The sequence below is a fragment of the Telmatherina bonti genome, assembly GCF_933228915.1.
Source record: "Telmatherina bonti genome assembly, chromosome: 21".
Lineage (NCBI taxonomy): Eukaryota > Metazoa > Chordata > Actinopteri > Atheriniformes > Telmatherinidae > Telmatherina > Telmatherina bonti.
In genome coordinates, this window is record NC_136630.1 from 21,892,792 (window position 1) to 21,915,594 (window position 22,803).

The 22,803-nt window shown below is 38.3% G+C and overlaps 1 protein-coding gene across 1 annotated transcript; it reads right to left on the bottom strand.

The window, feature by feature from the left end:
- Positions 1-2,770: 2,770 nt before the first annotated feature.
- Positions 2,771-22,555, bottom strand: gucy2cb (guanylate cyclase 2Cb; the record flags this gene model as incomplete). Its single annotated transcript, XM_079260609.1, has 27 exons — positions 2,771-2,984; positions 4,050-4,126; positions 4,434-4,528; positions 4,743-4,841; positions 5,022-5,196; positions 5,287-5,479; positions 6,651-6,809; positions 6,925-7,016; positions 7,099-7,175; positions 7,349-7,486; positions 7,583-7,715; positions 9,314-9,400; positions 9,556-9,660; positions 9,821-9,892; positions 9,982-10,041; positions 10,214-10,316; positions 10,653-10,734; positions 12,684-12,792; positions 14,026-14,108; positions 14,756-14,897; positions 15,308-15,419; positions 16,307-16,409; positions 18,464-18,582; positions 18,746-18,961; positions 19,097-19,164; positions 21,362-21,474; positions 22,354-22,555. 27 exons carry the CDS (start codon positions 22,553-22,555, stop codon positions 2,771-2,773), a joined length of 3,228 nt encoding a protein of 1,075 aa, XP_079116735.1.
- Positions 22,556-22,803: the final 248 nt, after the last annotated feature.

A 22,803-nucleotide genomic window follows, 5' to 3' on the forward strand; every position in this document is an offset into this window, starting at 1 on the left:
TGTTGCTATAGCAGCTGTTGGAAACGCACATGGAGGAGGACTGGAGGTCACAATCATTTTAAAAAGACGGTATACACAGGTAGATGTCTTCTATTTAAAACTAAGGTTGCCACGGAGTTGCTGAAGTGCAGGAGCATTGCTGCATTAAGTAACTTTACAATGTGTGCAGGTGGTACGTAAAGATGGCAACAAAAGTCTGATTTCCAAATGCTGCACATTCTGTAACTTTTGATGAGAAATGACTTAATTCATCAACAAACTGTTCTCAAGCAATCAACATGTACAAATGATTATACTTGTAGAAATATCAGGGTGTTAGATTTCTAACAGCAGGTAACAAAACATGTACATACGCATTTAGATGAGGTTATGCATCTATAGTAAGCTGTTGCCCATAAAGACACGGCTTACCAAGTGGTTGTAGATGTTTCTAAATGGCACATTAACAACTCATTTCTAGCTCTTTTTTTTTTTTTGTTAAGGAGGTGTTCACAAACAACAAAAACATACATATATATATATATATATATATATATATATATATATATATATATATATATATATATATATATATATATATATGCAGACATTAGGGTGTGTTATCCTGTGCAGATTAGGTGATGTTTGAAAAGATATATTTATTGTAGCTACAAGTCCTCCAACCAACAAGATGATTTCTGCCTCTGAGACGTGCTAAATATCTGCTGACAGCAACTTATGTCAGACCTCCTGCTGTTAACACTCCCAGTCTGACCAGCAGCACGCAGCAAGGAAACACAAACACACCCGAGCTGTTACACGCCAGCAGAGAGGGCAACAAAAAGAGACAATCGAGAATCAAAATCTTTTTTTTTTTTTCTAAAAAAAAAAAAAAATTGATAAACCTTTTGAAAAAAGTTCATCTTAATACAAAATAGTGTTTGTGTATCTGTTTGTGTGTTATGGATAAACTGTTGTGTCCATTTATAGCGTTACGTAGAAGCGTAGAAACAGAGTTTATTAGCAGGGTTAGCACAAACGATACATATTAGCATCGTTAAGTCACAGTTACAGAACATGCATATGATAATCCTACCAGTTTTATTAGCTCCAGCTGAGAAATGATGTTATTGTTCTTTCAGCTCTTTTAACGCGGATCATTCAGTGCCTTGAGTTCAAGCAGCAAAGCTGACCAACATGTCAAAACGATCGTAACTGTAACGACATGCTTTTCCTTTTTTTTTTTTTATCTAAGAATGGATAGTTTACAATGTTAGTAAGGGTTGAGACGTGTTACTAGTGTAAATGACTTCCTTCATGTTTGCTTTGAGGTGTTCAGGTGGAGATGAAGTGAGAAAATGTGCATAACAAGCAGCTGCGTGTGTGAGATGAAGCCGTTTAAAGGTTTAAGCCATCTTGTATAGATTGTAACACCTTTTTTATTTTTTGTATATTCTGTTGTCTTATTTATTTTCAAGATTTTTCAATTGTGGACTTTTCTCTTGTTTGTTTTTTTATAAGCAACAATTGTCATCTTTGACTGAATTCTGCTTTTTTTCTGTTAAACTACGTACATATTCAGGTTTATGAGGTAAGTTAGTTCATGTTGAGTCATATAAATGCTCTTAAACAAGCATAAATCTAAGATTATTTTTACTATTATTTTTCATAAAGATAGAAATTAATTTTGTAAACATCCATGTAGATGTTCACTAACTTGAATCCACGTTTTTTTCCCCCATATCTGTTTCATAGTTTCTATTGAATGACTGAGTTTTCACATAATTTGATACAGGAAAGGTCTACCTAGCAGTGCACTTTTATTATTCTGTGCAAAAACATCAGAAACGTCAGGATAATATGCATAGAAAACTGTCTTCTGATGCTGGACTTTCTTCATCTGCTGTCCGCAGAGCCTCAATATACTTTGTAAATGTTAGAAAAAACAATGTGACAAATGAATTGTAACGCCTCAGACAAACCTGTATAGGCTTTAAGAAACACTCTTTTAATTCAACTAGATGGTGTTTCATCCAGATGTGTGCAACATGTGGCATCTTCAACAAAGTGACAGGAAGTGAATTATCTTTTTTTTTTATTTACTGTACATGATTGTCTCTGTTTCAAACTAAAATAAAAAAATTTGTTTAAAATACACATTTTTCAAATGTAGTTTTTTATACAATGACATTTCAGCACTGAATGAGATTTACACCGAATAAAAAACAAGTCAGTCTCTCATCTAATTCACATTTTTCTGACTTCTAACCAATAGATCCATTTTCTATTTCCTTCTAAACACACCAAACATCAACTGAACACAGGCTTTCATCTGAAGCTGTAATTACTGAATAAAATCTGATCAGTAGACCTGCAAAGAGCTTGGATATATAGTCAGACTGGTTTATGTGTGAGGATGTTGGTTGCGTACAGTTTGTGGCATCAGCCCGCCCCGGGGCCTCAGAAGGAAGCAAATGATCCATTTCAGTCTAAATAAATGGGTCGTGTCTCTACTCAGCTGCTTTTCAGCTTCACATCTTTGCTGCATCTTTCTGGATTTTGGACTGGTGGGTTGAAGAGCAGCAAAACAAAGGTTTGGAAGTAAATTGTAACAACACAAAAGGATCAGATGTCTTTAAGAAATATATCTTCAGACTAAAATATCAAACTTGCAAAGCAAAAATTAGCAACAAGAGAACCAGAAAATGTCATGTTGGTTTTAAGTTTCTCTGTTGTGCACCTGCTGGTTAACTTACTGTTCGGACCAGTAAGCATGTGACAGTGATGCTCTCTACAGAAACGTGCTCAGGGTGTTGTCCACCGTTGCCAGGTGCAGGTACTCAGGATGGTTGCCCTCTGACTCTGCCTCTGATTCCTGGTTGTCTTCGTCCTCCTTGCTCACATTGGTAGGCGGCTTTCTTCTGTGTATGGACCCTCGAGAGCGACACTCCAGACACGCCAGGATCATGTGGGCATGATCCTGCTGCAGACGATGGAAATTCTCTCTGCAGCATGGGAATAAAATGGCACGCTAATGGAAACAAGCAAGTTCACACAAGTAACTTAAGCGTCGTGACTTCTTGTTAAATGTGAGCAGGCTGGAAAGTTTTGTGCATGTTGTGTTTAAAACAACTCACTTAAGAATCTAGTTATATTTACTAAGCATACCTGTACGACATGCTCATGAGCTCATGTCCTGAAAAGCTGCTCAGAATGACAACATGTGCAGCAGTGAACATTGTTATAATGCCATTCACATTACACAACAGTGGTGTGCATCCCTGCTCAGGATTACTGAAATGTCAAATTATCCATAATTGTATTACCCACTGGTAACCACATTATTTCAGAGTTAAGCATGATGTCTTTCTCATGATTACTTTTAAAACTATGTACCGAAAAGGTTCATATTACAGTTAAAAAAAAAAGAAAAACATCTGGAGCCAAATTTAGAACATTTTAAAACCAAGTTTCAAATGAAAGTTTTGCTGGAAGGATTGAGTTGCTCCATCATCGGTCTGCTGGTGGCCCAAATGTCATCCAAACCCTCCTGAACTTCATGCAATCATTTTTTTGTACTTAGTTATTAGTCATTACAAAAGCGATTCATAGCAGGAAAAAAAAGTCAGGTCAGTATTCCTTCTGTTTTTTATGTTTCAGTGCAAATTTCTACTGATTTTCTGTGCCTGTTTATTCCATTGCAGGAGGGCAGGAGCTTCTCCTGGCAGCTGTTACTGTACGGCAACCACTCTTTTTCTGTTTTGTGTCATTTGTTTGTTTGTTCATTTTCTTGGCCAAGCTGCAGCGTCATCCAGCGTGTCTGAACATCTGCAAAATGTTTTAAATCTGCTGTGTGGTACAGGTAAAACAGAATGTGTCATTTTAAGAAGGATTGTTCTGTACCAGCAGGACTTCTGTCATCTTCAAGCATATTTTCCATCTTTTTTTTTTTTTCCTGCCAGTCATCATGCAGGCAGAATAAGGTCATTTATCAGCCTTGTTTATGCAGTTCAGTGGAAATCACAGGCATTTAAGTGAGTTTCAGCTGATTGGTTTGTGTGTTTGCTCACGTTGTGGGTGGAGTGGGAAGGTCATAGTCTTTCCCAGTTTCCCCTGTCAACCAGTAGGTTGTTTCTGTTCCTTTACCCTGTGAGAAAAAAAAAAACCCCACTCAGATTGAGAGCATCCTCAGCATCAGTATTTGTGTACATTAAAGGTGGAGTATGTAAGATTTTCAATATTTTCAAATTAAATTAACTAATAAAATAACTACAATCATAATTAGATGTTTTTTTTTAACATTTAGGTTCCAGTCTGTTCATATTTGATGCGTTATTAAATTACAAGTTTAAGTAATGACAAATGACAAAAAGCACTTTTTTCCACCTTTAAATAATGAACAAGCTGTAAATTTGATTGAGTTTCCAAATTGTTATAAGGAAGTCAGTCTGTACCTTCAGATATGTCTCTCCTCTGATCTCATACTCAAATTTGCAGCCTGTCCTCTGCAGGATATTTATAGTCGGCTCGCTGACGTGGATCCGCAGCGCTGGAGGATATAAACACAAGTGAGACTGGCTGCGTTTAATTTACTTAATCAGGTTTACGGGAACCTCTATAATTTCACTCGAGCAATTTGAAGTAAGACGCTCATGTGAAATAACTAGAATAGAGGAGCTGGCTGCAGGAAACGTCAATGGAAATCACTTTTCTCATTAGCTCTGTCTGTGAATGTGTGTGTGAGTGTTTGTCTCGTTGCTCACGGTGTCCTGTAGACTCCATGCGAGACGCCGTGTTGACTGTGTCTCCGAATAAACAATATCTGGGCATCTTTAGCCCCACAACACCTGCTGCACAGGGACCTGGACAGAAATACACATTTCCAGTTAGTTTTCCATCGTTGCATACAACTGTTTATATGATGAGGGAGGAGGCAGATGAGTGAGAAGAGAAGAGAATGAAATCAGCTGAGGGTTGGAGGAATGGCTGCACTTGCATGTAAAGTTAAAACCTCTTGAAAGGACAAGGAATGTCAGGTCTACCTGAGTGCACCCCGATGCGTATCCACACTGGGATACCAGGCAAATGTCGAAGCTGGAAGGTGCCGATGAAGGACAAGATGTCCAGAGCCATGCGGCAGATGTCAACAGCGTGCCTGTTTCCGTTTCTCCTCGGCAGGCCAGACGCAACCATGTAGGCATCACCTATTGTCTCCACCTGAAGTCACATGAGAGAAATCATAGCGTTTTGTGCACTTTTTAAAAGCAATTGACTTATTTATCTATTGTATTTCACTCCTCCAAATACCTTGTATACATCATGATGGTCGACGATGCTGTCGAAGCCCTTGTAGATGTCGTTAAGCATGTCCACAACTTCCATGGGTGTGCTGTACTGGCACAACGTGGTGAAGCCGACCATGTCACTGAAATATATCGTCACTTCATCGTACAGCTCTGGCTCCACCACGCCGGTCTCCTTTAGGCTTTTCACCACCGGGCTTCATAAAGAGAGGGATGTACAAAGACAGATGTGACCACTGGTTTCCAGAGGTTTCATTCGGACTTAATCCAGTAGTTTGGTCAGAAATGAAGGTGCAACTTGAAACGAGTCAGGATTTGCTTGTTTGTGGGTGTGTGTGCATTTGTGTGACCCCACACACAAACTATTATTGACTTAGTCTTCATATTTGACTATAATGCTTTGGTGTACATGATTGCAAGGTGTTTATGTCCCATGATGCAAAATAAACTGAAATCATCATAGTTCCACCATCGTGTTTGGCTGTTTCCGCCAAAAGCACGGCTTTGTGCAATACGACCAAACGTTTGGTTTTGTCTGTCAAGAGGAAATTGTTCCAAAAGTCTTATAGTTCAGATGCAAATTCGATCAATCTATCTATCTATCTATCTATCTATCTATCTATCTTTTAGGTATTACCTATTTTTCTGTTTTTACTGCTTCTAGCTAACTCTGTTGTTCTTTTTATGGCTCTACTAAAGCAGCTTTACATGATTCACAGAGCAGACGTTCACATCTACCCAGTGCGGGTCCTCTATGCTGTCTGTCTCGTCTTTTCTCTTAACCCTTTTAACACCATGTCAACTATATTTGACATTTACATTTTTTGAGATATATTGCATCACTTTATAGTAAAAAAAAAAAAAAAAAACAATGCTCAAAATCCTGTTTGATACAAGCTGATCATTGCCTTCTTCTCCCTGGTTGGTACCGTTTGCACAACATATTTTGTTACAGGTCCAAACAGGATGAATATTTTCTGCCTATTGTTTCTATGGTTAGACGTCAAAAGGGTTTTAATTCCTCTCCCTCGTCCAACAAAAGCCTGTTTTTTATCTGCCTGGCCACCTTACAGAGGTCCTTAAGGAGCAGAACCCAGTACATGTGAACATGTCTGATGTGCACCTGAAGATGAAATGCTCCACACAGAAGTAAAACATTACTTCACATATTGCAAATTACCATGTTTTATAAATCATTTGAATATTTCAAAATGGTCATCTTAGTCTGCACTTTTCACATGCTGACCTGGATAAGTGAGTCCAGTTTGTTGTTAAGCAGTGCAGTATCTCTGCTTGTATTCAGCTACTCGTTTTACATAAATGCTGCATGTGTATTGTGGTACGAGTGTGCCTTCAATGTAAACAGACCCAGGAAGTAGCATGAAGTTGAGGCAGTCTGCCCGATCCCTCTCTGCCTTGTACAGGGCTGTTCTTTCTTCCACCAGGTGCTCAAGGGTTCTGGAGTACATCTGCAGCCTCCTGATCATGTTGTCCATATAACTCTCATTGTCCTGGTTATGAATTTTACTATAAAGAAAACAGATCTTTATTAAAATCAGCTTGAAATGCAGGAAGAGATCCATCTTTTACACCATTGTTTGCATTTCTTGCATCAGTGAGAGTACATGCAGTGTGCAGTCACCTGATGATTTTCCCCAGTGAGCTTTCTACCTTTTTGAAGTCAGGTCTTTTTTCTGGATCTTCATCCCAACAATTTTTTATCAGATTGTACACCTGAAGGATAGACATCACCAGGTTTTAGAGGTCGACGCAATGTGGAAGCAAAGTCAAATTAAATTGCAACACAACGGAACACCTCTAGTTCTTTCTCTGACTCTGTCTCGAAGTTAAGATCAGGCCTGAAGTAGGAGGAGATCACCTTGGACAGCTTTTCTGTTGAGAAACACAAACGTTCATGCAGACAAAAGTATGTGTCACTGAACATGTGTGTTTTGAAGGAAAACAAGACGCTTTCACCAGGCTTCTGAAATTGATCGACATGTGACTAACTGCTGTTTGTTGTGTATCAAGTTCACAATTTTAGACAATGACCAAGGTTTCGACACCTGATCTGTTGGAGGAGGATTCTGTGTAGAAGGTGCTCTTTCTGAGGACTATCTCCTGAGAGATGATGGCAAAGCTGTAGACGTCTCCTTTCTGGGAGGTTCCCTGTTTCCTCAGGTGCTCCGGAGCGGTCCACAAGTCTGAGAGAACAAAGTGTCAAGACAATTAAAAAAAAAAAGAACAAAAAACAATGAAGGTAGGGTTCAGCTGTAGACTTCCTCTGGTTATGACTTTACCTTTGCCAGGGCTAAGAAACGCGTTGCAGCCAAAGTCTGTGATCTTCACCACCATGCGATTGTCCACCACGCAGTTAGTGGACTTGAGGCGACCGTGTACTTGGATGTCGCTGGCATGGAGGTAAGACATGCCCTGCAAGGAGGAATGAAGCAACATCAAACAGGAGCTTACACACTCTCCACAAGGAGAAGCGGTGAGGATATTTACAGTCAGAGGTGTTTAGTTCAGGTGCCATAAAGTAAAAGTCCAGTCCGGCTGCTGTTCCAACCAGTCACTAAACCAGCTGAATTTAACCAGCTCAGCTCCACTGCAAGGTAGATGAGCCTGTTGGTGAAAACACCTGTTCTAACGCACAGGTAGATCCAAAAACATGGCAGGACTTCTACTTTATGGCACCTGGATTAAACACCTCTGTTACAGTTAAACAAAGAGTCATCTGTGATGTGTTGAGACATCTAGTGGCAGCGGGAGGAACTCCTACAGTTCACTTAAATCTTCTGCTGGTGTGACACAAACCCCCACATTCAGTTTGTTTTGACTAAAACTGAAAAGAAAAAAAGGAGCGACCTATTTTCTCTTTTCAAAAACAGATCGGAGGATGTCAGTGGTCTGAAATGTATGAGTTTAAATGGGTTTGTGGGTGAGGGATCAGAGGGTCAGGTCTGCCTGCTCATTTGAGCTGGTGATTGCACCTGCATTTGTTAATCAGTGCAGATTCCCATTGGAGAAATATATGACATTCAACTTTGAATTTAGCTCATTTTTACCACCGTATGACAAAATGACTCCTTTACGGTAGGCCTGGAAGATCACAGTACTGCCATGTGGGTACAGAAAAGCATCACTAACATCTGATGTGAAGTTAAAGTATATAAAATTACGTAGAATTAAGTTTATACAGCTGAAGGAGACTTATAACTTGCTACATCATGGATTGTTTTTGTTTTTTTTTGTGGGTTTCTTTCATGTTTGTTAGGTTTTTTAAGTTAATTTGTTAAGGGGGAGTTTTTTTTTTTTTTTACGTATATTTGCAGTTTTGTGAATTTAGAAAATGTACCTAGCTTTGAGTTTCTGATAAAGCACGACTCTGAATTAGCTCAGTTAAGTACATTAAAGCCTAAATAAAAGCAATGGGGGAACTTATGAGATACAAAATGCTAGATGGGATGAATGTCAGGGAAATGTACATGATTGTTCTGTTAACGTCAGATTGTGTCTTACATTACATAGACTGCCCTGCTCCAGGGAGAAGTTGCATTATTTGTTTATCTCCCCTGTTAATAAATGCAAACCTGTTGATGGTAATCTAACAGACTGTTTTTTAGTCCTAAATACTTTCTGGAAGAGCCTTTTCTAATGTGTTTCTGTGTCATTTGGCAAACACCAGGACTCTGTCAGAATGTCTCGTCCGTCTAAAAATAATTATGCGCGGATGCCTGTTCTGTTTGCAAAAGGGACTGCAAAGAAATGTATATTATGTGTGTGAAGATTAGACTCAGTGCCTTCTTTTGATTTGGCGGGGAGAAATGGCAGATAGTCTGCACATGAAGAAACTGAGAGTCTATTATGAGAAGAGGTATTGATACTGGTATTGATTGGATGTTGCTGAATAAGTCCTATGTAATGTGCATTATAATTTCTCTGGGACAATGAGTATCTGTGTATTCAGTCATCTATTATTCTATAAACTGCACAAAAGATAAAAAACAATCAGTAAAGTCAGTTCCCACCTTGGCAATGTCATACATGACTGAGATCTTGAACTCCCAGTCCATGAAGGTCCCCTCTGGGTATGACACCTTGTCATTCAGCACATACTGGAAAAAGGAAAAGAGAATGAAAAAATGTGTTTGGCTTGTTTTGTGGATGTGTTTTTGTGTTGACATAATGTTGATGTATGAATTAGTGAGTGATATGATTCTACTGAAACTTTAGGATGGACCTGAACTGAAAGCGTGACTGCTCTACGTACCCGGAGCGACCCCCGCTCTCCGTACTCAAACACACCGAACACACCCTGATCAAACTTCACCGTGCCATAAAACTTTGTGAGGCTGTAATAGTCGATGTGCAGGAGCTGCAGGGGAAAGGCGACAGGTCACTGGTAAGCTTGGAAAAACATTAACACAGGGGCAGTAAAAATTGGAAAAGACCTTAGAGCGCGGTGAGAAGTGAAACCAATGAAAACAAAGTCACGTTTACACACAGGCTGCCAGTTGTGTGCATGTGCATTTTACCGCATTGAGCTCTATCCTCTGGGCTTCTTTAAAGTCGCCGTCTGAGTGCTTCAGCTCCTTCAGAATCACAATCTGAAAACAAAGCAGCAAAGTGGCTCCGCTTGCTCAGAGGGAAAGGTTGTGACATATGAAAACTACGGCAAGATCTTTTCTTCAGCTACCTTCTTATCATACAGGGCACGGCGGATCTTGAATTTCATTTTCTTTCTCTCATCTTCTATCTGATACAAGAAGATGAAGGTCAGTATAAGATCAATCATTCAATAGAGGTGGCAGGAAAAAAGATGAGAAAATGATTTCTGCTCTTTAACCACAGACAAGTGTCAACATTTTAAGCTAGAAGACGTCATCTTTTTATTATCACTTGGACTGAGAGGTTTAAAGCTTATTTACCTTCAGGGAGATGATGTTGTGTTCATTGTCTTCAAGCAAAGTGATAAGATCTGAGCTGATGTGGGACCAGCGTTTCCTGAGCAGCCGATCTTTCCTGTTCTGTCTATAACATTAAAGTAATACAGGTTAAAAATGGAAACAAGAACTATTTCTATTTCATCTTTACTTGTACAACACCCCTTCACAATGGTCATCTTCAAGCACCTTCACAAACCCAGTCCAATAGTGGTTCAATCATACCCCATATGTCCAACTTAGAACTTATTTTTAAATAAGCCAATTCATGAGAAATTCTTGCCAATAAACTAAATGATGATCTGTTCCCAGTATGCATAGGGACATATGACTACCTCAACCAGAACCTGACTCAGGAAGGGCCGCCTTGACTTCCCTTCCTTACATTTATTTTAAGATATCCAGTTAAAGCAGTAAGGCATACCTGTAGAAAATAAAGGCAATGGTGGCCACTACAACCATTGTGGCGCCCAACACAATAACAATGGTATCATCATGGCTGTTGCCTGTTGTAGAAACAAACAGCATTAGTTCAGAGTTAGTACATGCAAGTTGTGAAAATTCATTTAAATGAGAAGAAAAGATCAGCACATGCATTTGATAGAGCTACAATCTAAAAAGTGTGTGTGGTTATCTATAGGACATAAGACATTTTAGGTCTACAAGATATGAAATGAATCGTATTGATGCTGGTGAACAGCTCAGACATTACAATTCACATACACTGCTCCAAAAAATAAAGGGAACACTAAAGTAACACGTTGTAGATGAATGTTGAAATATTTTTATTAAATACTTTGTTCTTTCCATAGTTGAATGTGCTGACAACAAAATCACACAAAAATTATCAATGAAAATCTAATGTATCAACCCATGGAGGTCTGGATTTGGAGTTATACTAAAAATGAAAGTGGAAAAACACACTACAAGATGATCCAACGTTGATGTAATGTCCTTTAAACAAGTTAAAATGAGGCTCAGTAGTGTGTGTGGCCTTTCTACAACGCCTGGGCATGCTTTTGATGAGGCAGCGGATGTCCCCCTGAGGGATCTCCTCCCAGACCTGGACTAAAGCATCCGCCAACTCCTGGACAGTCTGTGGTGCAACTTGGCGTTGGTGGATGGAGCGAGACATGATGTCCCAGATGTGCTCAACTGGATTCAGGTCTGGGGAACGGGCCTATTAAACCTAAAATGGATTTTTGAACCAGGCTGTAAACATGTTTATTTCTGCTGTGAAGTTGGCCTTTTAAACATGGGAGTCTATGGAGATTTGCTCCGTTTTGGAGCCAACCCCTAGTGGATGAAGGGGGGACTGCAGTTTTATGCACTTCCACACAGGCTTCACTTTTAAAGGGGTGCTATGATGGTATTTGGAGTTTTCTGAGCTTTCTACAGTGTTACAGTGTTGAATCCTCATCAGACATGTGAACGGCACTGTTTTTTATCACCTAAACGCATGTTTGAGTTTGAGTTCCAGCACGCTCTCCGTTTGGTTTTCATGGCAAACGTGGTTTTAGAGAGTTTTTTCTACTTGGAAATCCTTGTGACGTCCCGGGGGATAAGGTTTGGTGATTGGTTACCTTCTACTGGTTAACAAGGGCATGTACAAATACATCAGGCGGGTGGAAAACGTCGGATAAAGTTATTTCCAACGATGGCTGGTGAGTTTACCAAAGAGAGACATCCTGCTGCATTCGTTGCTGTGGGTTGCTGTTTTCCACTTCGTTTTCAGGGTCTGATTCAGGTTCCAACATGTAGGGCTGTATGCTATGTGTTGACATTGTATTTTGTTTTTTTATTGAGTTCAGATTAGCCTAATCCTTCTGTTTATGAGATGTTACAATGCCGGTGAAAGCAGTTGCGGTGCGCGCTCCCGATGTAGTGCAGTGGCGGGAGGCGGGGCTTAATGCGGAAGAGTCTCAATCTGCTCGTTTTGCCCGCAGGCTGATCTGACAGCCTACGGAGAGGGTCGGTCTGAAGTAAATAAAGCGATTTGTGACAATAACTCGATCAATCTCTGGGTTCAGAAATAAAAAAATAAATTAGCCTGAAATGCACATAATAGTTCCACTTTAAACAACGGAGGTTGCCGCTTGGGTCAAACACAACAAACCTTTAACATTTAATAACACATAATGGCTATTTTATCATTTATATTGTAGGGGTTATCTATAGAAACATAAATCATATTAATTGAGTCATTTGCCACAACCTTAAAAATAATAAAAGCTAATAAAAATAGGTTTTTCACATCACTCCAACACTACGTGATGTTATATCTTCCTGGCAGCTATTCAATCTTGATGTTCACTTGCTGCTGTCTCTAAACAGGCATGCTCAGTGTGTGTGTGTGTGTGTGTGTGTGTGTGTGTGTGTGTGTGTGTGTGTGTGTGTGTGTGTGTGTGTGTGTTTGTGTGTGTGTGTGTGTGTGTGTGTGTGATTCCATGCATACCTTTCTCAGGTGCAGAAATAGGAAGCCTGCTTCCCCAGATGAAGGAAGGACTCAAGTCCACCTCTTTAGTTTGGTTGTATTCAGTGTCAAAGATGAATAAAACCTTGTACTGAGGTAAAAGTAACACACAATTAAAATGTTGTAAAGTGGATAAAGGGATTCCAGTATAGTTTATTACATTTAAAAGGTCTGTTTGGGAGCATTTAACTTATTTAGAATTGATATAGCATTAAAAAAAAATCCCACACTGTAGGTTTAGAGACTGAATGTTTATTTGCATAAAACCTTGGACAACAAATTGTTTTGTACTTCTTGATAAATTAGTTTTTGTGAATCCTTACTTCAGAGGTCATTTTAATGACAGGGTTTTATTGCATTTAAAAATAGAAATATTGCATTGTAGTTTTTGAGAAACTCTTTGGGTGTTCCACATGGATCAGTCCTCAGACCTACATTTATTTATACTGGGAGTGTCCAAAGTCAGTCCAGAAGGGCCGCTGTCCTGCATCTATCTATCTATAGATACATCTGTGTATTTTCTATGTATGTTGGAGCAGGGATGCATGGAAAACCTGCAGGATTGTGGTCCTAGAGGACCAGAGCTGGACACCCATAAACATGTTGAAGGTTATGAAGGTTATGTTTGCTGTGATATAGAATTATGTGGTTCAGACATGAAAGATTTATTAAAGACATAAAAGACAACTGAGCACTGGAAATAAACAGATTGCTATTATTATAGTTAAATTATCTTTTTTTGTATGAGGAGATATTTTAACTCGAGTTAAAAGGTGCTGAAATTGGAAGGCTGTGTGAAACACTAATAATAAATAAACTGCCACATACAGTATTTGTTAAACAGAGATGTTTTAGTAGGGAACAGTTAAATGTGAATTGTTTGTGGATGTTGTGCTGGGTTTTTTTTTGTATTGCCAAAGTGTGAGGGATGCATAAAAAGTCTATCAATAAATTCTTTATGCATCTAGAGCTTAAAAATGACAAATTACAAATGTTGTCTACTTTGAATGATAAAAGTTATGTCTCATGTTATGAACAATATTGCTTGTTATCATAATGTATTGTTTGTTTTGTTTTGTTTTGTCATTTATTATGAGAGAAAATTGGGTTAAAGAAAATCATTTTCAAACCTAAAATATCTGAGGAAAATGTATCAATTAATTTATCTTTGGTTTGCTGAATAAGTGATATAATTCATAAAGCAGAAAAAGATACATTTATAGTTAAGAAAATGGATGGAAACAAAGAAGGATGGAAGATACATTTACAAACAAAATTATCTTGAATAAAATAAAATGCAAATTGAAACATAAGAGCAGAGTACCTGGTTGTCATCTGTGGTGTAAATGACTGAGAGATTCACATCTCTGTCTCCATGAGCATCCAGCTTGTATAACCCCGCACTTCCTGAGAAGAATACAAACAAAAAACACCTTTAAACTTGTTTATTTCATACATGCCCACTTTGCTAAATGCAAAACTCATCTAATTGTTTAGATTTGGAAAACTAAGTGGTTATTTGTTATCAGTCATGAACTGAGCATGTCTGAAAGAGCCTGGATGGGAGAGATGACGTCACAAATCAGCAGCTTCTCCTTGAGACTCTCTCAGTCACAGTTGCAAACAGGCTGCTGCAACCTGAAGGCTATAAACACTGAATCCTTTCATCACGTCAGTGAAAAGTACAATTAAGTGACAGCAGAAGACAGCCTCCATCTGTGCGACCTCACAGAGCTGCCATCAGCTCTCAGTGCTGCTTTCAGACCCGATGGCGTCTCTTAATCAGACATTTTTGGAGGAATTTGGAAGAATTTCACATCAAAATTGGGTTTTAAAAATGAGGTTACATTTTTTAGATCATTTCAGGAATTAATTTAATTTAAACTAACAAGCCTAAACAGAACTACTTTTAATGAAACATCACCATGTCGACAGGCTTATGCTAACATATGAAATGAAATGAAAATAAAATAATACTTTTAACATAAGTGACATATTTGCACTTGGCATAAACATTGCCTTCACAATTTCCTGACATCTTTCTCTATCCTTACCATTAAAGGAGGTGTTCCTGAAGTAATTCACATTCACAAACTCCATCTCTTGCATCTCAGATTGATTTTTTCTTGCAATTTCTCTCATCACACGGCCTATTTTCAGCACTGAGTCATGATATGCTGCCATGTAGTCATTCATCTGCAGAGAGAGAGCCAGATGACTAAAAGCACTTCTTCACTTTACTATATTAGTGATTTTTTACACATCTTTCTATGGATTATAATACGATAAATGCTAGGAAGTTATTAAGATCTTCCGATGCCGTGCAGAAACATAATGACCTAAAATGGGCCAGATTAAATAAATGCTAAATGTATGATTAGATAAGATGCCACGTGACATCTTATAGTAAGTCTATTTGTTAATTAGTTGAAGAGTTTATAGTGGGAGTTTGTCTTTACTGATAAGTAAAGGAATGATTCAACAATTTTTGTGACTCTGGGAAGAAAGTGGATCAGTAAAACAGAAAAATAACTACTTTTCACGATTTACTTAAAGAGGGGGCTTCAGATAGAGAAGCAGAGTGTTTTATATCCAGGTGTCCTCACCGTGTTGTTGCTTTCAAGGTCTGTATTGATTATGTAGTTTCGAGTGTCGGGCATGGTCAACACCAACACATTCTTCATCTCTGGGAAAGATGGTGCTCTGTAGTACACATCACTGTGGAGATGAAGCAGGACAGAGCTAGTTAAGTTTTGGAAATCATACATCCAACTCAGGAAAATTTCATTCCCATCTAGACATCCACTGAATTTGATCAAACTAACTATATAACCACGCCGAAGATTTCATTATAATAACTCGCATGGTATTAAATGGTTAAAAATGGTTACATTTTTTGTTACATTTTGTTAAAGAACAACATAGAGACCTCACATTAAAAAAATTGGACTTTTCTTAGCAATTTTTAATTGGTCGGGCTTTAAGAGGATAAGTAGAGTTTTTAACAGTCCTGGCTGATCCATTATGTGACTCACAACAACCTAATGAATACCAGAATGACCAGTACCGACTGTCCTTGCAGACAGGGACGTGTTAGTGTTCGAGAAAGCGTCTATGACCTTGGTGTGTGCTAGTGTGAGCTCTCATGGTATTTCCTGTACGCTGTCGTATGATCTAATCATGTTATTAATAAGTTATTGAGTCCCAGAGATCTCCAAAGAAACACAGCCTGAAGCAAAGAGAGAGAGCAGGTGGGAAGGGTGACCAGTTAATAAGGTGGAAATGAATGGGTGGTAGGGCTGCAGAGGGGCTGTTTCTGTGTTCTAGTTGGATTAACATCATCTACAGACATTTCATCCACTCAATAAGTGAACTATGAACATAATACATTTTTGTTTTTATTTTGCAGTAATTTCCTCTTTCTGTCATTGATGAAAACATTTTATTGATTAATGATATAAAAAAAAGAATGAAAATTGAACACTGTTTCCAGTTCTAACATGTTATATTTTATTTGTATTATTTACATGAGTTGTTCATCACTGAAAACCAATTAAATTAAAACTAATTTAAGTTAGAGATGAGGGAGAAGACACAGCACTGACTTGTAAAGATCGATGAGGACAAAGAGAATATCGCTGCTGTCAGCTGCTGCAGAGCCATTTTTAATCTCCACCAAGTCCGCAGGTGAGCCACAGATGATAAACACTGAAGACAGAGAGGACACAAGTAACAGCACAGTCCAACAGTAGGCATGTTTTCGCTTAGAGGTCTAAAAATGTCCCCACAAGAATCCTTGGAAGAAGTCACATGTTGATTTCTACTTAAATTTCCACCTCAACCTTGAATCCACAGCTAGTAGCAAACGATGAACTGTTGTGAATAAACAGGAAACAATATGGGTGGTACAAATATTGGCCAGTTTTTTTCCTCTCAGTTTACACACAAGATCCCACTCTGACAGAAAATATCAGAATTGTAGACATGTTTGCAAATTTTTTGAGAAAAAACTTAAAACATCACATGGCTATTAGCAGCTACAAGTCTACCTAGGAACAACGCAACAAGTTTTTCACACCCGGATTTGGGCGTCCTCTCCACCTCTGTCAGGTTGGATTGTGAACGCTGATGGACAGCTATTTTTAGGTTTGTGTTGATGCTAATTTGGGTTTAAGTAGGGCTTCTGGCAGGGTCAATAATGAACAATTGGAGTATGAGTTGTTCCTAAGCCACTCCTTCGTAACTTTACCTGTGTGTTTACAGGTAATCTTACAGGTAAATCTTCCCAGTCTGAGATCCTGAGCACTTTGGAAAAGGTTTTCTTCCAGGATATCTCTGCACTTCATCTTTTTTCAATTACAACCAGTCATCCTGTCCTTGCAGCTGATAAACATCCCCACAGCACGATGCTGCCACCACCATGCTTCACTATCAGAACTGTATTGGTGAGGTGATGAGGGGGAGGATGGGTTTCTCCATACACGGTCCTCAACATCAGATACTTTTAGATGCATACCTTCTCCAACACACCTGTATCATATAAATTCCCTCTACTGCATGTCGTCCAGTCTAAGAAGAGTTCTGGTCATCCAAAGCCGCTGTGCTCTTAGGAATCTTACGTGCAGCAGAATTTTTTTTTTGTAACCTCGTCTTTCAACACAATTCTGTCTCTGAGCTCTCTGGACAGTTCCTTCTGCCTCATGATTTTCATTTGCTCTGACATGCACCATGAAGTCATATATTGACAGATCTGTGTCTGTCCTGATCAAGTCCAATAATTATTTAAAATAAAATAAATAATCATCATTTAAAAGGTCCAATAAATGTTATTAAAAACAGCCAGACTCCAAAAAAATGTAGAACTATCTCATGGTTTATCAGAAAAAAATGGACAATTCCTGAGCTAAATACACAAGTTTCACAGCAAAGGGCTTATATACATATGATCCTGTCATATTCCAGTTTTTTTTTTTTTTTTTTTTTTATATTTTGCAAATATCTACAATTCTGTACTTTTGAGTATTTTCTGTATTTTTTCTACTCCCTGTAAATACCTGTGGTCATACTTTGAAGGTTGCATATTCTCGTCACTAACGTCTAAGATTAAAAGTAAGACATACTTTTAAAAAGTAGGGGTGGGAAAATCTAATCAAAAAATGGAAAATCTGGATTTTTTTGCTTCACAATTTTAAAATAAATTTTTTATTCAAAAAAACATTTTTTTTCCAACTAAATAAAAATAATCCATTATAAAATCTTTGTTATTTTTTATATTTTTATTGATCTTTTTACTTGTCTTCTTTGGCATTATAGCAGGAGAATGATGATCTGGATACTATGTTGTTTTTTCCTAATTAAAATCAAGAAAAATGACTTACAAAAAAAAGTTTTGTACATTTTTTTTGTTTTTAATCTACAAAAATCAGCAATATCGAAGAATTGTGAGAATCACAATTTAAATTGAATCGGTACCCAAAAAATTGGAATAAAATTGGGACAAAAGCATATCGTCACAGCCCTATTAAAAAGTATAAACTTATAAAAGCATACTGTTACAGTGCTAGGTTGTCATTCCCAGTTCGTCGTGTGGTGAACTGCAAATGAAAATATCCAGGATTGTTGTGTAAATATTTTTATTCCTACAAATTGCTGTGCTCTTATATATTATGTGGTAAGGTAGAAAACTCATCTACCATATATGAGGCTTCCCCAGAGACCGAAGAGATCCTTCTGACGTGTCTGGAAAGCTGTTTGAAACTTACCATTGCTCATACGTTTTGCGTCTGAGTTGAACAGCTTGATCAGCTCTTCATGTTTGCGAACCAAATATCTCGTGACATTCTTGGCAAACTTTCCATCTGCTTCCAGTGCAGCTATATACCTGGAGAAGAACATTTGTTTGAATAACTCATTTTAAAAAAAGAAAGTGCATGACCACAGTTATGTTTCAATTTTAACTTAAAAAATTAGCAACTTTAGAAATTACTCGCCACTGTCGTGCAAGATTGTGCAGGATGTTCAGCTCTTGCCTAATTTTTACTCACCAAGCGCAATCCTCTGTGTTGCTCGGTTTTTTGTAAACATAAGCATGCGTCCACTTAGGTTTGATGGCATTGTGCTTGAGCCAGAAGTGGGTGAAAAAGTCAGAGATCTTGCGTGCAGGTGGCAGAAGCCGCTGCAAGTTAAATGTGTAGTCACAGGAGACGCCAAAGCTTCCCGCTGTGAGGATGGGTGTACTGACGTTGAAGCCTTTTTCTGCACTAGCAGGAGAGAATGACAGCATATGAATTCATCCTTTTTAAACCCCAGAAAAACATCCGTTTCAACTGCACAATTCTGGACATGACCTTGAAAACGAATGAAAAAGTAAATAAGTCAAACAAAACATCACTTACTCAACTATTGGGAAAGAAGCATAGGTGCAGGTTGGCCCAAGCACAGCACATCCCAGCTCGCTTGAATCCTGCAGAACAAAGACAGCTAAGTGTGTGTGTGTGTGTGTGTGTGTGTGTGTGTGTGTGTGTGTGTGTGTGTGTGTGTGTGTGTGTGTGTGTGTGTGTGTGTGTGTCACAAGTAGCTGAGGTGATGCAGTTAGGGTCAGCACTTGTTTGCATGATGGCGAATGTCATCCACTCCTGGGAGCCAGTCTTGGGTGTGAGTGGAAACAGCAGACAGTAGTAGCAGATGTACTCAGAGCAGCAGGGAAGCTCTGGTTCTGATCTGCTCCTAATTTCCACTGGGATTGTGGCCACTGTGGCCTGCGAATGCTAATCGCAGCCACACACACACTGGGTGGAAATACAGCTTGCAGGTTTTTCTTTTTTTTTCTTTTTGAACGGCCAGGTTATATGTTGGATGTTATTATGAAATGATGTAACTTCAAATTGTGAGGGAGATGAATAAAAAGAAATTCCCTTCTGTCAATGTTTTTTACACATCAGAAATAAGTTAGGAATAGCTTCTACAAACATTTTCATCCTGCAGGCACAACACATGCTTCGAGATGTGTGCAGAATCCTCCAGGATCTGTTAAGACCCTGTCCACAATGAGTGGAGGTGTAAATGCTGCTAACATCAGCCTGCTGATGACAAATACTATGTCTGCTGGGTTCATCCTACATCCTCTGTTCAACATTGTTGCCCAAGTCCAGTCCTCGAGTCCTCCTAATCCTGCAACATTTACATGCATCTCTTCTCCGAAACCTGAATCAAATAAATGGCTCATTACCAGAGCTGAATGATATGCAGAGGAAGGTATTCAGCCATTTGATCCAGGTGTGCTGGACAAGGGATCATCTAAGAGTTGCAGGATGGTAGATCTCAAAGACCAGAGTTTGGCAACCCTGTCTTACAGATCAGAGGGGATTTTACCGTTATCTTTGCAGGGAGCATTAGAACAACCATAAAATGTAAAATATGTGGCCTCATGCATGATGAGTGGCTTTTATAGCCTGTGATGCTCTGAGCCACCTGGCATGAGTGCTTGATGCTAATGGGGATGGTAAGACCTGCCTTTTTTTCTCTGGTATTGTTTGGAGGCATTACTGTTGTAGAGCTCAGTAAGTTTGCATGTACTGATGAGAATTTACATCACTTCTAAAGAATATCATGATTTAAAAAATCTGTATTCACATGCATAGTTTAGTTCAGCTTCAATAGCAACATAACTGGGTCACTGTCATCATGCATGGGAGGGACATCTTGTTATTGATCAAAGTATGAAACACTACAACACAAAGACCTGTCTAAAATATATTCAAGACATTTTTTAAACTTTGTGTGTTGTTATTATACCTGTCAGAAAAGCCAAATTATCGCAATTTTGTATTTGAATTAATGAAATTATAATTTTGTCTGATGGTGCTGCAGACATGAATTTGGGATTTTATGAGAGCAGAACAACAGAAAAGGAGCAACTGCCAGTTGACCTGCATCCTCTGTTGGCTGTTTTTCAGTCACATTTTCTGATTTGTTTTGCAACTGGACTAAAGAAATGGATGCAAATACTAGGTTTACTGGGAAACTAGTTAACCTAGATTTAACACATACATTTTTACAAAAACATGCAAAACAATGGAACTTTTGAGCCCCTTTCTGTTTAGTTGGGTGGCCGATATGATGGATGATTTATATGATTTAGTATAGTTTGGCAAGCTTAGGGGTCAAGACTCTGTTTTTATCTTTTCTTTTATTTTACTTGTATGATATAAACTTCCTAAAAGAGATTTTCTTTGTTCCAGCCTCTTTAACAGCATACAATATCATATTTCTGCCAAGGTTAAAAGAGAAACCCTTCAGGCATTAAAAAATTTCCTCTTCCGGCTCAGTATACCTTGTTAATACATTAGACCTGTTTCATAGTCAATCCCTTAGCTCACAAACAATGGATGGTGCGTCTGGGAGGCTTGTAGAAGTTGCAAACTCTTTAGTTTGAGGATTTCTGCGACAGTACTAAGCATGATTTTTTTTTAAAAAAGGTGAAGCCTTTTTATGCTAGATGTTGGAAAATTGGACTAGTTTGGACACAGAATAAGTGACATAGAACTAAAGAATGAACGTATTTACCATTTGAGATACCAATATGTGTGCCAAGTAAATATATGTACTAGATGTTGATAAAAAGTAAGCCTCCAAGGCGGCTATGAACTGAAGCAACTTACCACCAGCTTGCTGAGTTGCAACACACCCTCACATGCACTACTGTGGCAGCCTTTTTGGCGATAAACAGTCGTGTTGAACCCTTCATAGCTGGCAGTGAGATTAAACCCCATTCCTGTATGGTGGTGATGTGTGGAAAGAGAAGCAAAGCCAGGTGTTAGCTTAAGTTTTCTCTGCAAAGGTCCAAAGAGTTTGATTGTTTAAAAAGAGTGAAAGAGTGGGAAGTAAGCATATTTTGTGCGTCACATTACCAAGTGTATTTGGGGAAATTTACAATCTAGCACAAAAGAATAACATAAGTCTAAAAATGAAACCCAAGCATATTAACCTAATTTGCTAGCGAGCTAATTAGGCTAATATGCTTGTTTTCCCTAAAACCTGCTTCTGCAAGAATAAATTTTACATAAACAAAGATAAAAGACACAAGACTAACAAAACTAATTGTTTGCTAAGTATATTTCAAAAGGCAAGGCACGTGGCTAAAAAACTAAAGTAAAATCAAATTGTATGACAATAACTTCATTCTTCTTAAAGTGACTCAAAACTTATAATCAGTGTTAGCATAATCAAAGAGCCCAAAGGTCAAAGTAAAGTTCATAAAAAACATAATAGGAACATTACAAATGATATTGTATAGTGACCTTTATTCAATTATTTATTGTACTGATCACATAATAACTTCTGTGAAGAAATGGTGCTGCTCCTGTCCTGTTAGTTTGAAAGGCGTGTCAGTAAAAACTGTGGATGACCACTGAAAACTGCTTATAATCTGTAGTTGTGGAGTGAAAACTAGCTAAACTAGGTTGTGACAACTAGAAAACCTTGTAAGAGCAATATTCTTTGGTTTTGAAAGTTTACACATACACATTAATTTAATATTGCATTTTAACTTATCTGTCATGCACATATTTAGATAATGTTAATACATTGTGAGTCCAAATAATATAAATGATCATCTTGGCAATATTTATTTGTTTATGTTATTTTTAATTACCTTCAACAGCATTTATTTCTGAATCTTTCACTATAGCCTTCTGTATTTCTTCTTTCACATACTTCAGGCTCCAGGGGGACTCCTCATCCTCCAGAAGGATCACGTTTATTGTAATTCCATCTATACACTGTCCGGTGCCTCGACACGGAGTTGCAACAATCCAGAGGGTGCACAAACACAGCCACCAGCCTCCTGGGATCATTTTCAGCTCTGAAGTCAGTCTGGATTTTGGCTGTGAAAGAGAGTCCATGGTGTGGTGAAGGTTTCCGGTATCTGAATTAGTCGATTCACTGATCCAGAGTCCAGTGTCTTTACAATGCAATAAAGTCACCAGATACTTCCTATTGTAAGCTTCAGTCTCCAAATGAAAAACTGAATCTGCTCTAGTCCATAACTCTGAGTCAGATTAGTATACAATCCAATTCAACATACACATTCTCCTCTCTTAGT